Genomic DNA, 12,439 nt, shown 5'->3' with positions numbered 1-12,439 from the left:
AGATCTTCTTTGGAAGCATCCATTGTAGCAGCCTGTACTTTGTAAGCAAAACTTTGTATCCTGGCAGACTTGTAAAACTTGTGCCGGTCGTGCAACTGCAAGAAGTTGCTGTCAACCAGTGAGCTTGGAGCTGAACACTTTAGCCAGCTCTTACTATTCTTTTGAAAAATATACATTAAACGCTCAGTGCATGGAGATTTGTTGCCATGCCATTTGAGCCTGAGACTACTTTGAAATTTTGTTTGTTTGAAATCTTTGCAAATTTATTAAAAATAAAGAACGGGGAAAAAAAATCACATGTACATAAGTATTCACAGCCTTTGCTCAATACTTTGTTGAAGCACCTTTGGCACCAATTACAACCTCAAGTCTTTTTGAGTATGATGCTACAAGCTTGGCACACCTATTTTTGGGCAGTTTCTCCCATTCTTCTTTGCAGCACCTCTCAAGCTTCATCAGGTTGGATGGGGAGTGTCGGTGCACAGCCATTTTCAGATCTCTCCAGAGATGTTCAATCGGGTTCAAGTCTGGGCTCTGGCTGGGCCACTCAAGGACATTCACAGAGTTGTCCTGGAGCCACTCCTTTGTTATCTTGGCTGTGTGCTTAGGGTCGTTGTCCTGTTGGAAGATGAACCTTCGCCCCAGTCTGAGGTCCAGAGCGCTCTGGAGCAGGTGTTCATCAAGGATGTCTCTGTACATTGCTGCATTCATCTTTCCCTCGATCCTGACTAGTCTCCCAGTTCCTGCCGCTGAAAAACATCCCCACAGCATGATGCCACCGCCACCATGCTTCACTGTAGGGATGGTATTGGCCAGGTGATGAGCGGTGTCTGGTTTCCTCCAGACATGACGCTTGCCATTCAGGCCAAAGAGTTCAATCTTTGTTTCTCATGGTCTCAGAGTCTCCAGGCGGGCTGTCATGTACCTTTTACTGAGGAGTGGCTTCCGTCTGGCCACTCTACCATACAGGCATGATTGGTGGAGTGCTGCAGAGATGGTTGTTCTTCTGGGAGGTTCTCCTCTCTCCACAGAGAAACGCTGGAGCTCTGTCAGGGTGACCATCGGGTTCTTGGTCACCTCCCTGACTAAGGCCCTTCTCCCCCGATCGCTCAGTTTGGCCAGGCAGCCAGCTCTAGGAAGAGTCCTGGTGGTTCCAAACTTCTACCAGTTACGGATGATGGAGGCCACTGTGCTCATTGGGACCTTCAATGCTGCAGAAATGTTTCTGTACCCTTCCCCAGATCTGTGCCTCGATACAATCCTGTCTCGGAGGTCTACAAACAATTCCTTGGACTTCATGGCTTGGTTTGTGCTCTGACATGCACTGTTAACTGTGGGACCTTATATAGACAGTTGTGTGCCTTTCCAAATCATGTCCAATCAACTGAATTTACCACAGGTGGGCTCCAATCAAGTTGTAGAAACATCTCAAGGATGAATAGTGGAAAAAGGATGCACCTGAGCTCAATTTTGAGTGTCATGGCAAAGGCTGTGAATACTTATGTACATGTGATTTATTTCATTTCTTATTTTTTAATAAATTTGCAAAGATTTCAAACAAACTTCTTTCACGTTGTCATTATGGGGTATTGTTTGTAGAATTTTGAGGAAAATAATGAATTTAATCCATTTTGGAATAAGGCTGTAACATAACAAAATGTGGAAAAAGTGAAGCGCTGTGAATACTTTCCGGATGTACTGTAAATGTCAAAACACATCTTTGTTTAGCTGAAATGCCTCTGAAGTTCACCCACCAAAGACAGTGTTTAGTAAGATTGAATTTACTTATTAAATTAAATTGAATTGTGTGAATGCCAGAGAGGGATTAAAATAATTTTTTAATTATTGCTAATAAGAACCCATGGTGTCAGAATTGAAAGCAAATTTAATCAAATAAAGAATCTGTCTGTTTGGTTTGAGGGCAAAACCATAATATTTATGTGAAAATGGCAGAGGAAGAGACATGGCTCTTTTTTTTTCCATTGTCACTGCTAGCATTTCACTTGTATAACTGCTAAATGTGTTAGAAACATTATCGTTTGTAGCATTGTTTTCAAGACACCTAGAATGAAAGTAGTTAGAAACACAACAGCAGAAAATATTCAAAGTAAACTCACTGTCTGTCTAAGTGTTGTATGCCATTGAACGTTCAGGGGTGTGTGTGCGTGCTGTGTGTGTGTGTGCGTGCATGTGTGTGTGCGTGCATGTGAGGCCGCAGACCTGAGTGTAATCAGCCAACTGTACCAGTGGCACTGCTCTAAGTCTGATTAATGAAGCTGTTTATTCCGCACCTCATCAGCCACTGCCAGCGAGCACTCCAACCCCACCGGGATCACCACTTCACCGATGGAGAGAAAGAGAGAAAAGAGGACCGGGAGGATAAGAGATGGTTTGTGTGAGACCTTGAGGGGTAAGATAGGGAAAGAAAAAGTTTTTTTATTTTATTTTTTTTTCGTGAAAAAGGACAAAATGAGACCCAGAGGACAAAGGTTTACAGTCGGAGCTCCAACTCTCGAGTTCGGTATCTGCTTTTTTTGTATCCTTAAATGTCAGCGCTAGCGCAGATGCCCTAATCACTCCAAATGTCTGCTTCGACCTACCTCATGACACTGGCTGTAAGGCTCCACCACTGCATCTCCGCATTCTTATTTCTCTTAAAGGGATAGCTCACCCAAAAATGAAAATTCTCATTTACTCACCGTCATACCATCCCAGATATGTATGACTTTCTTCTGCAGAATACAAGCAAAGATTTTTAGAAGAATATCTCAGCTCTGTTGGTCCTTACATTGCATGTGAATGGTGACCAGACATTTCAAGCTCCAAAAATCACATAAAGGCCACATAAAAGTAATCCATAAGACTTCAGTGGTTAAATCTATATCTTCAGAAGCAATATGATGAGAGTGGGTGAGAAGCAGATCAATATTTAAGTCCTGTTTTACTATGCTTAAATGCACAGTGCTTTCGCATTTTTACATGCTTTCACATTTTTAAAGTGAAAGTGGAGATGTATGGTAAAAATGGACTTTTAAAAGTGAATTAGTAAATTATTAGATAATTAAAATTTTTTAGTGAACTATCCCTTTAAAAAGGGCCATATTCAACACTTTTGTAGCATTATTTTTAAGTCCCCATAAAATGTTTAGCAACATTGTTAAGTTCACCTAAACTGGTTTCATGTTTTTGGCTAAAATTGTTTTTAATTTTTAATTATCATTTTCTACCTTCTATCTCACCTGTAGTTTGTCTATTAGTTGTCAATACATCTTAAAGGTATAGTAGCAAACACAGCCTGTCTACAGTTTACCCAAAAATGAAAATTCTCTCATCATTTACCGAACCTCATATTGTTCCAAACACGTATGACTTTGTTTCTACCATGGAACACAAAAAGATATGTTTGGCAGAATCTATTCAGTCAAATGATGAAAGAATTTTCATTTTTGAGTAAACTGTAGACAGGCTATGTTTGCTACTATACCTTTAAGATGTATATGTAAATTATCTCCATTATGATTGGCTAACCTTAGCACTAGCAATCTGAATTTTTGATTGACAGTGAATCGTATTCGATTCACAAGTGATTTTTGCTACTTCAGAATGATGCGATTCACTCTTCAATTTATTTTCTATCTATTTGACGAGCATTGATATGACTGCTGTGTTTGAAAGATGTATAAGTCTCACAAAGATAAACAAGCTTCTTGCTCCATCTCCATAACAACGTTCAGGCCTCTAAAATAGAGCCATCATCACACAAAAGGAAAAAAGAACATTGACGACAAGAGAAAATTACACCATTCGCCTGCGCCAATCAATATAATAACTCCATATCGGACTCTGTTAGGAGAATCATGCTTGATAATACATATGGTGTGTTCTGGTTATTGAGAGAAGGACACAGCACAGATGGAATCATGCAAGTCTTGATTGTGATGTAGGGGACAGCATCAATATATTGAATGTCTAAAATTGTTAGTATTTCAAAGACATTCACTAGAAGTGGCACATGGCTTGTACTGAGTTTAGGTTCAGTTTCACAACTGAGGTTGTGTTACATATATCAGTACAGTAAACCTATGGTTTACAGTTTCACATCAGTCAATTTCCTTGACTCTTTATTCTCTTTGTGTGTTTCAAAGAAATATACTGTTTCCCTCCTCCAAACTCCCCAGTTGTTTGATCGTGTCCCGGCAAAAGTTCTCACTCTGCAATATTGTGCTGCAGCCAGCAAGATGGTGCTGGTCTGTTTCTCTTTCTGTTACAGGGATCTATATTTCTATACTCATTTCAGTACCAGCTTACTTAAATCAGATTCACAATGGTATCAACCAAAAAAAAAAAAAAGATCAAAGAAAGCCTTGGTCATTTTGAGAAATAACTAATGATTTCTTTTTCTCTGTTTCTCTTTCCCCCTCTTTTCTTTTCTCACAGATTTGTTCCTCACCACCGAATCAAATGGATTCGAAACCTGGATCAATAAGGTAGAGCACAGCATTAGTTACACTCCTTTTACCTTTAACTCTAGTGTATTAACATTGAGTTTTAATTTGGCTGCTCTCTTTGATGTTGGATGGATGTGAGTACTCAGGTGGAAGACTGTGTTCCCATCATGTTTTTGCCTTATAAAAAAACAATCTGTTCCATTAACAGAAAATACTGGCAGCTGTGGTTGCCAGAAATCAATAAAAAAATAAATAATAAAAAAAAGACAGTGACCATGTTTTAGGCATTATGGGATTGCATTGTGATGACTGTATATTTATATGGTTCACTACTGTTTATATTATTAAATTATATAAACTTCAAGTTTTAACCTTATGGAAATATAAAAATCTACTTTTCACTCTAAATTGTATTGTTAAACACAGTAGTAACATCAGAAGGCCACATTATGACAAAGTTAATCAAAAGCGACCCTTCCAGGAGCAATCGCCAATACACATGTAGAGTCAGTGCAGCGTTACTCACACAAACACAAAACACCATCAGAGTGACACATGTGACACGAAAATAATGCAATAAACATAAGGCCTAACTAAACTACGTAAAATATAACATAAAACACCCTAATGCAAATAACTAATATCAAAAATAAGATGCAACATAACTATTTTCATAAAATATAATGAAATGTGATGGGTCACACTGTGAATTCTGGGAATGCCCGATTATTGTTTTTCACTGTAGTTTTAACAATAGTTTACTGTAAAAGTACATGTGTTCTCTTCTTAAACATAATATACAGTTGAAGTCAGAAGTTTACATACAGAAGTTTACAAATACATGTCTTTCATCACATTCCCAGTGGGTCAGAAGTTTACATACACTGTTAGTATTTGATTTGAATTTAGTAACATTGCCTTTAAATTGTTTAACTTGGGTCAAACATTTTGGGTAGCCATCCACAAGCTTCTCACAATAAGTTGCTGGAATTTTGGCCCATTCTTCCTGACAGAACTGGTGTAACTGAGTCAGGTTTGTAGGCCTATCGGATTGAGGTCAGGGCTTTGTGATGGCCACTCCAATACCTTGACTTTGTTATCCTTAAACCATTTGCCACAACTTTGGAGGTATGCTTGGGGTCATTGTCCATTTGGAAGACCCATTTGCAACCGAGCTTTAACTTCCTGGCTGATGTCTTGTGATGTTGCTTCAATATATCCACATAATTTTCCTTCCTCATGATGCCATCTATTTTGTGAAGTGCATCAGTCCCTCCTGCAGCAAAGCACCCCCAAAATATGATGCTGTCTCTCCCATGCTTCACGGTTGGAATGGTGTTCTTCAGCTTGCAAGCCTCACCCTTTTTCATCCAAACATTACAATGGTCATTATGGCCAAACAGTTCAATATTTGTTAGACTAGAGGACATTTCTCCAAAAAGTAAAATCTTTGTCCCCATGTGCACTTGCAAACTGTAGTCTGGCTTTTTTATGGCAGTTTTGGAGCAGTGACTTCTTCCTTGCTGAGCAGCCTTTCAGGTTATGTCGATATAGGACACGTTTTACTGTGGATATAGATACTTGTCTACCTGTTTCCTCTAGCATCTTCACAAGGTCCTTTGCTGTTGTTCTGGGATTGATTTGCACTTTTCGCACCAAACTACGTTCATCTCAAGGAGGCTGAATGCGTCTCCTTCCTGAGCGGTATGATGGCTGCGTGGTCCCATGGTGTTTATATTTGCGTACTATTGTTTGTACAGATGAACGTGGTACCTTCAGGCTTTTGGAAATTGCTCCCAAGGATGAACCAGACTTGTGGAGGTCCACAGTTATTTTCTGAGGTCTTGGCTGATTTCTTTTGATTTTCCCATGATGTCAAGCAAAGAAGCACTGAGTTTGAAGGTAGGCCTTAAAGTACATCCACAGGTATACCTCCAATTCAGTACACCCCCTATCAGAAGCTAATTGGCTAATTGTCTAAAGGCTTGACATCATTTTCTGGAATTTTCCAAGCTGCTTAAAGGCACAGTTATCTTAGTGTATATAAACTTCTGACCCACTGGAATTGTGATATAGTCAATTAAAAGTGAAACAATCTGTCAGTAAACAGTTGTTGGAAAAATTACTTGTGTCATACACAAAGTAGATGTCCTAAATGACTTGCCAAAACTATAGTTTGCTAAAATGAAATCTGTGGAGTGGTTAAAAAAAGAGCTTTAATGACTTAACCTTAGTGTATGTAAACTTCTCACTTCAACTGTTCATTTTAACAATTAATTATATGGTAAAATCCTACTTCTTACATCTAAAAAAACATGTACAAACAACTTTTATTGTAAAATTACATGTATTGTCTTTTTATTGTTGTGTTTTACAGTATATGTTAAGGAAACTACCTGTTAACCAATTAATGTTTTATTTTTTATTTTTTACTGTAGCATTTTTACATTCTTTAAACATTAAAATTACAGATATTTTTTTACAGTATAGAACCAAGTAACAGTCGTTCATGTTTTGTTAGTCTCAGTAAAGATGCATTTTTTTTATTTTTTTTTTAAAATTAAAATAAATGTTTATAATTAGTAAAACATTTTATAATGACTTGTGTTAATGTACAGTTATCAGAAGTATTTTTGAAATATTAGTTTTCTTATTTTTTGGAATGTTTTACCTTTTTTTGCCACTTATTTAAAAAAGAGGATTAGGGATGGAATCTTAAAAATGGAACCGGTTCTGAATAAAATAACACATTGGTGGAATAATGCATGTCCAAGAACTGTTAACTGAAACCAAAAGTTATGGAAATCATTTGCTTCCGGTACATTTTTAAAAAAGGAAACCGGTTCTGAATTAAAAAACATATAAGTGGATGAAGGCATGTCCGATGGACCTGTCACAGAGTGCCGTCCCTCACTTGATGTGGACTTGTGGTCGCCAGGCCTTCGCTTGTGCTTGTCTGTGAAGTCAGACTGAGTCTTATTCATTTTATAATTTAGAAGTGTGCTCACAAGCATCTCCTTTGTGGCTGCGAGGCATCCTTGATTTGTCGCACTTGTGCAGATTTTACATTGAAATATGGGCATGAAGGAGGAGAGCAAGGGCAAGGGCTGAGGGGGGCATTTGGGACAGGGCCAGTGTGTTGGGTGTATGTGTCAACTGTTCCGGGATACATTATTATACTGTTACCGCTATTATTATACACGCATATGCAGTTGGTTTTACTGTAACACACTTCAACTGAATTTTGTATTATATGAGAAGGTTGAAAAAATATAGAGTTAGAGGTCAGACAGAAGTTGAAAAGTAGGGAGAGGTAAAAAAAAAAAAGTGATGGCAGAGGGCAGGAAGGATGGCAAGGCTTAAAGAAGCTGTGAAAAATTTAGAGAAAAATTTTCATAAAGGAGCATCTCTGAGTAGGTAAGAAAATATAGAAATAGAGAGAGAGAATGCACAGTGTGCCGCAGTGACCCTAGCCTACTGTAAAAGGTCACTGGTGCTTCTGCTTAAAGGACTGAAGCTTTTTTGGAGGCATTTCTCCATGCCCTCTTTTCTTTTACAGCATCACTTGAGTTTGTAGCGCTCCACTGCTGACAGTGCTTCAGAGATGGAGATGCTGAAGGCAGGAGCTTGGTTAGATCACCTCTCCTCCTCCTGCAGGGTGCCTCATCAATTCATTTTGAGAGAGTGATGAGAGAAAGAGGCTGATGACAAAATGGGAAGGATGCAGAGGATGACATGCTGTGAAGACGAAAGGGAGGTGAAATAATGAATAAGGAGCAAAAAGGGAAGAGAGAGCGAATAGGGACTAAATAAGTGGGTGGGTGATTAAAGAAGGGGAGTGATGGGCAATTGCTAATCACATCTGAGGCCTCCATTTTAGTGTCTGCTTAGTTCATATTCCTTGAAAGAAGGTTAAGGGATTGTAACAAATCATTTGGGTTCAGGGAATGTGGAATTGGGAGACGGCGATTCCAACACAGGAAAAAAACTATTTTATTTAAACAAAAACTGCTCGCTCAGTAGCGATAATGGAAATACTGAAAACTCAGCTTGTCAGCTGGGCTCTCTCTCTCCCTCTGCCACTGTCTCCTCACCTTAAATGCTCCTGCCACTCCTCACTGAAATACAAGACAGGTATTAAGCACAGGTGGAGATCATTCACCACTCATTTCCCAGGCCTCACTCCCCACAGCACGGCGCTCGGCCACGCCCCCATCTCCACAGGGATCTACATAAAATACACATCTGATTAGTGACTAGTATTGATTCCTGACTCTTAGATTTAAACATGCTGCGCGGTCGACGCCCGTACAATAATTCAAATGGGGAGAACCCTGTGGAGGCTTGCAGGACTTCTTGTACTGCAGATAATAGGGGCTCGAGCCACAATTTCGAGCATCTTCGTAAACAAACTTAAGAATCATATTCTTTAGTGTCTAATAAATCATTTGACCAAGCCATCCGTTTGAGGGTGGTAAATGCTGGCCCGAATCGATTTAATCCCCAATATTTCATACAGTTCCCATAGTGTATGTGACATAAACATCGTGCCCTGATCAGTAAGGATTTCTTTCAGAATCCCCACTCGGGAGATTATTCTGAAGAGTGCCTCTGCAACATCTCAGCACGTAGTGTTGCAGAGGCTTCATGCTTCCGCCTATCATGTTGCATAGTCCGCCAGAACCAACACAAAGTGATGCCCATGTGCCATCCACTCTAATGGCCCGACGAGGTGCATGCCAATTCTTTCGACCTCGATCAATGGAAGGGGGCAGAAAGGCACTTTTGAGGTGGCCACGGGATTCACCAGCTGACATTCACGGCATGCTGCACACCACCTGCGAACATCCCAGCGAATGCCCTGCCAATAGAAACGGGCCATCAAACGGTTTATTGTTTTTTCCTGCCCTAAGTGCCCCACCAGATTATAATGAGCCATCTGGAATTAAATTTCCTGATGGCTCTTCTGTACTAACAATTGGGTTGTATCCTCCTTTGTCTGAGTGTCCTGTGTCACTTGATACAACCGATCCTTAATATGTCAATGTCTTGCTGGAGGCATTGACTATCAATCACTTTCACTTGGTCAAAGGCATGCCAAAGGGTCTCGTCTTGCATCTGCTCCAGAACGAAATCCTCTGCCGGGAATCCTCTAAGGGCTGGGGAAGCCGAGACTTCCCCCCTCCCCTGAGTCTTCCAGATGTGGAACTGACATAGACGCCTCCCCAGCCAGCGAATCAGAAACCACACACTGATACACTTTGCTGCAGTACCCATCCACACAAATGCTCCTCAATAATGATTGAAATGCCAGCCAAATTGTACCCAAAATCAGTGGATGGGTGAGGCGAGCACTAACCGCCGCCTCTATGTTTTTGCCCCTGAAATTGAATAGTAACAGGCACTAGAGGGTATTCGTGAATATCCCCATGCACACACCTCACCTTCACCCTACATGCTGTACCTTGACAGCACAAAGCCTCGTCTTGAACCAAGCATTGGTGAATCGAGCTCTGATTACAACCTGAACCCACCAAGGCTTGGTAGGTACCCCCTTGAATACTCACAAGTATCCGGTACGTTCCTGCCCGGTTGGGGGTGGCATGCGATGCATCGAGGATCCGGACCTCCGCCCCCACATCCATCACCGGGCATTGGTCCTTGAAGTGGCCCGGCTCCCTGCAGCGCCAGCACACCGGCCCAGACCTTCCACCCACACCTGCGGCCACAGATTCTCCAACCCCCTGGGTTCGCTGAGCGGGTTTCGCGGGAATTAACGCCTGTCACTGGGGGACAGGAACCGGAACAGGATGGGGTAGAGAGGGGGAAGAGACAGAGGGAGGGAGAGAGAGAAAAGCTCTGCAGTCCTTTTCGGCAGCCGGTCGATGAACTGCTCCAGCACCACCAAGTTGACAAACTCATCTGCGTCATGGTCTCTGGATAGCAACCACCCCCGACAGGCATCCCGGAGTTGCTGGGCGAAGATAAACGGCTGACCGAATTCCCCATTGGTCAGCGCCTGGAAGCTCTGACAATGTTGCTCCGGGTTCTGGCCGACCAGCTGCAGGATGGCCCGCTTTAGGTCCGAGTACTCCAGCAGGTTAGACACAGGTAGTTGTTTTGCCATGAGCTGGGCATCCCCAGACAAGAGCGGCAGCAGGCGGACCACCCACTGCGACTTGGGCCAGCCATACAAAGAGCTCCACGAAAGCCCCGTCAAGGGTGATCTGAGGTGGGGTCTCATTGGTTCTCCGCCTGGGCTCGCAGGAGCGCCTCAAACCATTGCTCCTGTTCGAAATGAAGCTCCAGGAGGGCCTGTTGTTGTGTCTGGTGGATGCCAGCGAGGGTCTTGATGATGTCAGCCAATGGTGATGAGGACTCCATGACGGCATCCTCCCTCAATCCCGGATTTCGGCACCAGTGTAACAAATCCCTTGGGTTCAGGGAATGAGGAAGCGGGAGACGGCAATTCCAACACAGGAGAAAAGGCTCTTTTATTTAAACAACAACTGCTCGCTCAGTAGCGATAACGGAAATACTGAAAACTCTCAAATAAATCAAAGGTAGCAAACAAGTGAACATGGCTTTTCAGCACAGTGAACGGCAGCACACAGGCAGCTTGTCAGCTGGGCTCTCTGCCACTGTCTCCTCTCCATAAATGCTCCTGTCACTCCTCAATGAAACACAAGACAGGTTTTAAGCTCAGGTGGAGATCATTCACCACTCATTTCTCACTCGGCCACACCCCCATCTCCACAGGGATCTACATAAAATACACATCTGATTAGTGACTAGTATTTGATTCCTGACTCTTAGATTTAAACACACAACACATACACACACACTTACGTATGCATTATCACCTTAAACTTACGGGAAACTCTCTCCCTGTAAAACTGCAGTAATCTTGCCACTTTACTGTGAGGTTTTAAGTTAAACAGTTTTGGTCACAGGCCAGTGCTCTCTACTTCCTGTACCACACTCCGGTTTAATTACTTTCATCTCGCTCTTCTTAAACACACATTCCCAGCCCTAAATGTACACACACTCACACACGGAAGAGCTCGTGTTTGTTTAAATTGAAACGCTTGAGCTGTAGACTGCATGCAAAGTTATTACTGTAATACAAGATGCCATCAGTCATTTTAGCAGCTAGACAGCGTCGTGCCGACCAAATAAACAAGCCAGAAAATATTAGTCCTCTGATTCTTTAACTCTGTGACTTATTTATTTTTCCTCTGCTCTAGTGATAGAGTTAACAAACCCCTTGGTAAAAAAGCCATGAAAGGTCCTGACTGTGTGATTATGGCTGCCATTAAAACATTAATGCCTCCTCACACATTCATCGCGCTGAGTTTTGAGGATGCCTTCACTAAGCTTCCGCACACAATTGCGTGCAAAAACGGTGCTCTGCGGCACTTAAATATGCATTTGTCGATTCCACAAGAGCCACACAATCAATGTGTTTACAATCCAACACAAGCCAGAGCCTCAATCAACCTCTGTCAGACCATGTAGTTTATATTTAATCCACTTGGTGCATGTGATAAACCTTAAATTGTGATGGTGCCAAATTGTGGAGGAGATAAGGCAGCCTCATCAGTACTGTGAGTTTAAACAAGGCGATCTCTGTCTTTTTGATGCCATCTATCTGAATCAGACTCGGTTCTGACACAATTTAGACTTCTGTTTGATTGGATCTGTATCCCCTCTAGGCCTGAACCCTCTTTATTCTATAGATGGTAACATTGCACTCCTCTTATCGCACATGATGGTTTTAGTTCTATTTTTAACACAGGCTGCATCTTATATTCATGTCAATATTTCTGTGATCATTTTAAGAAGGTCAAAGTAATCTATCTGTCTCTTTTATTTTTGATGCATGTGCATACATGTATAACTGCATGAGTTCAGACTCCTCTATATGCATATTTATATACTCTGAAGTTTGCTCGAAGCCTATCAAATTTAACATGCGTACAGTGCAGCAA

The 12,439-nt window shown here is 41.5% G+C and overlaps 1 protein-coding gene across 1 annotated transcript in view; it reads left to right on the top strand.

Moving 5' to 3' along the window:
* Positions 1-12,439, top strand: part of itfg1 (integrin alpha FG-GAP repeat containing 1) — a 202,146-nt gene that overhangs the window by 41,195 nt on the left and 148,512 nt on the right. The window contains exon 7 of the mRNA XM_051716640.1: positions 4,438-4,487. Within this exon, the coding sequence (XP_051572600.1) occupies positions 4,438-4,487 (50 nt within the window). The remainder of the gene's footprint in view (positions 1-4,437; positions 4,488-12,439) is intronic.

Source organism: Myxocyprinus asiaticus, chromosome 2, assembly GCF_019703515.2.
Source record: "Myxocyprinus asiaticus isolate MX2 ecotype Aquarium Trade chromosome 2, UBuf_Myxa_2, whole genome shotgun sequence".
In the NCBI taxonomy this organism is placed as follows: Eukaryota; Metazoa; Chordata; class Actinopteri; order Cypriniformes; family Catostomidae; genus Myxocyprinus; species Myxocyprinus asiaticus.
The sequence above is the reverse complement of the archived record's forward strand: the minus strand, read 5'-3'. Positions and strand labels throughout refer to the sequence as shown.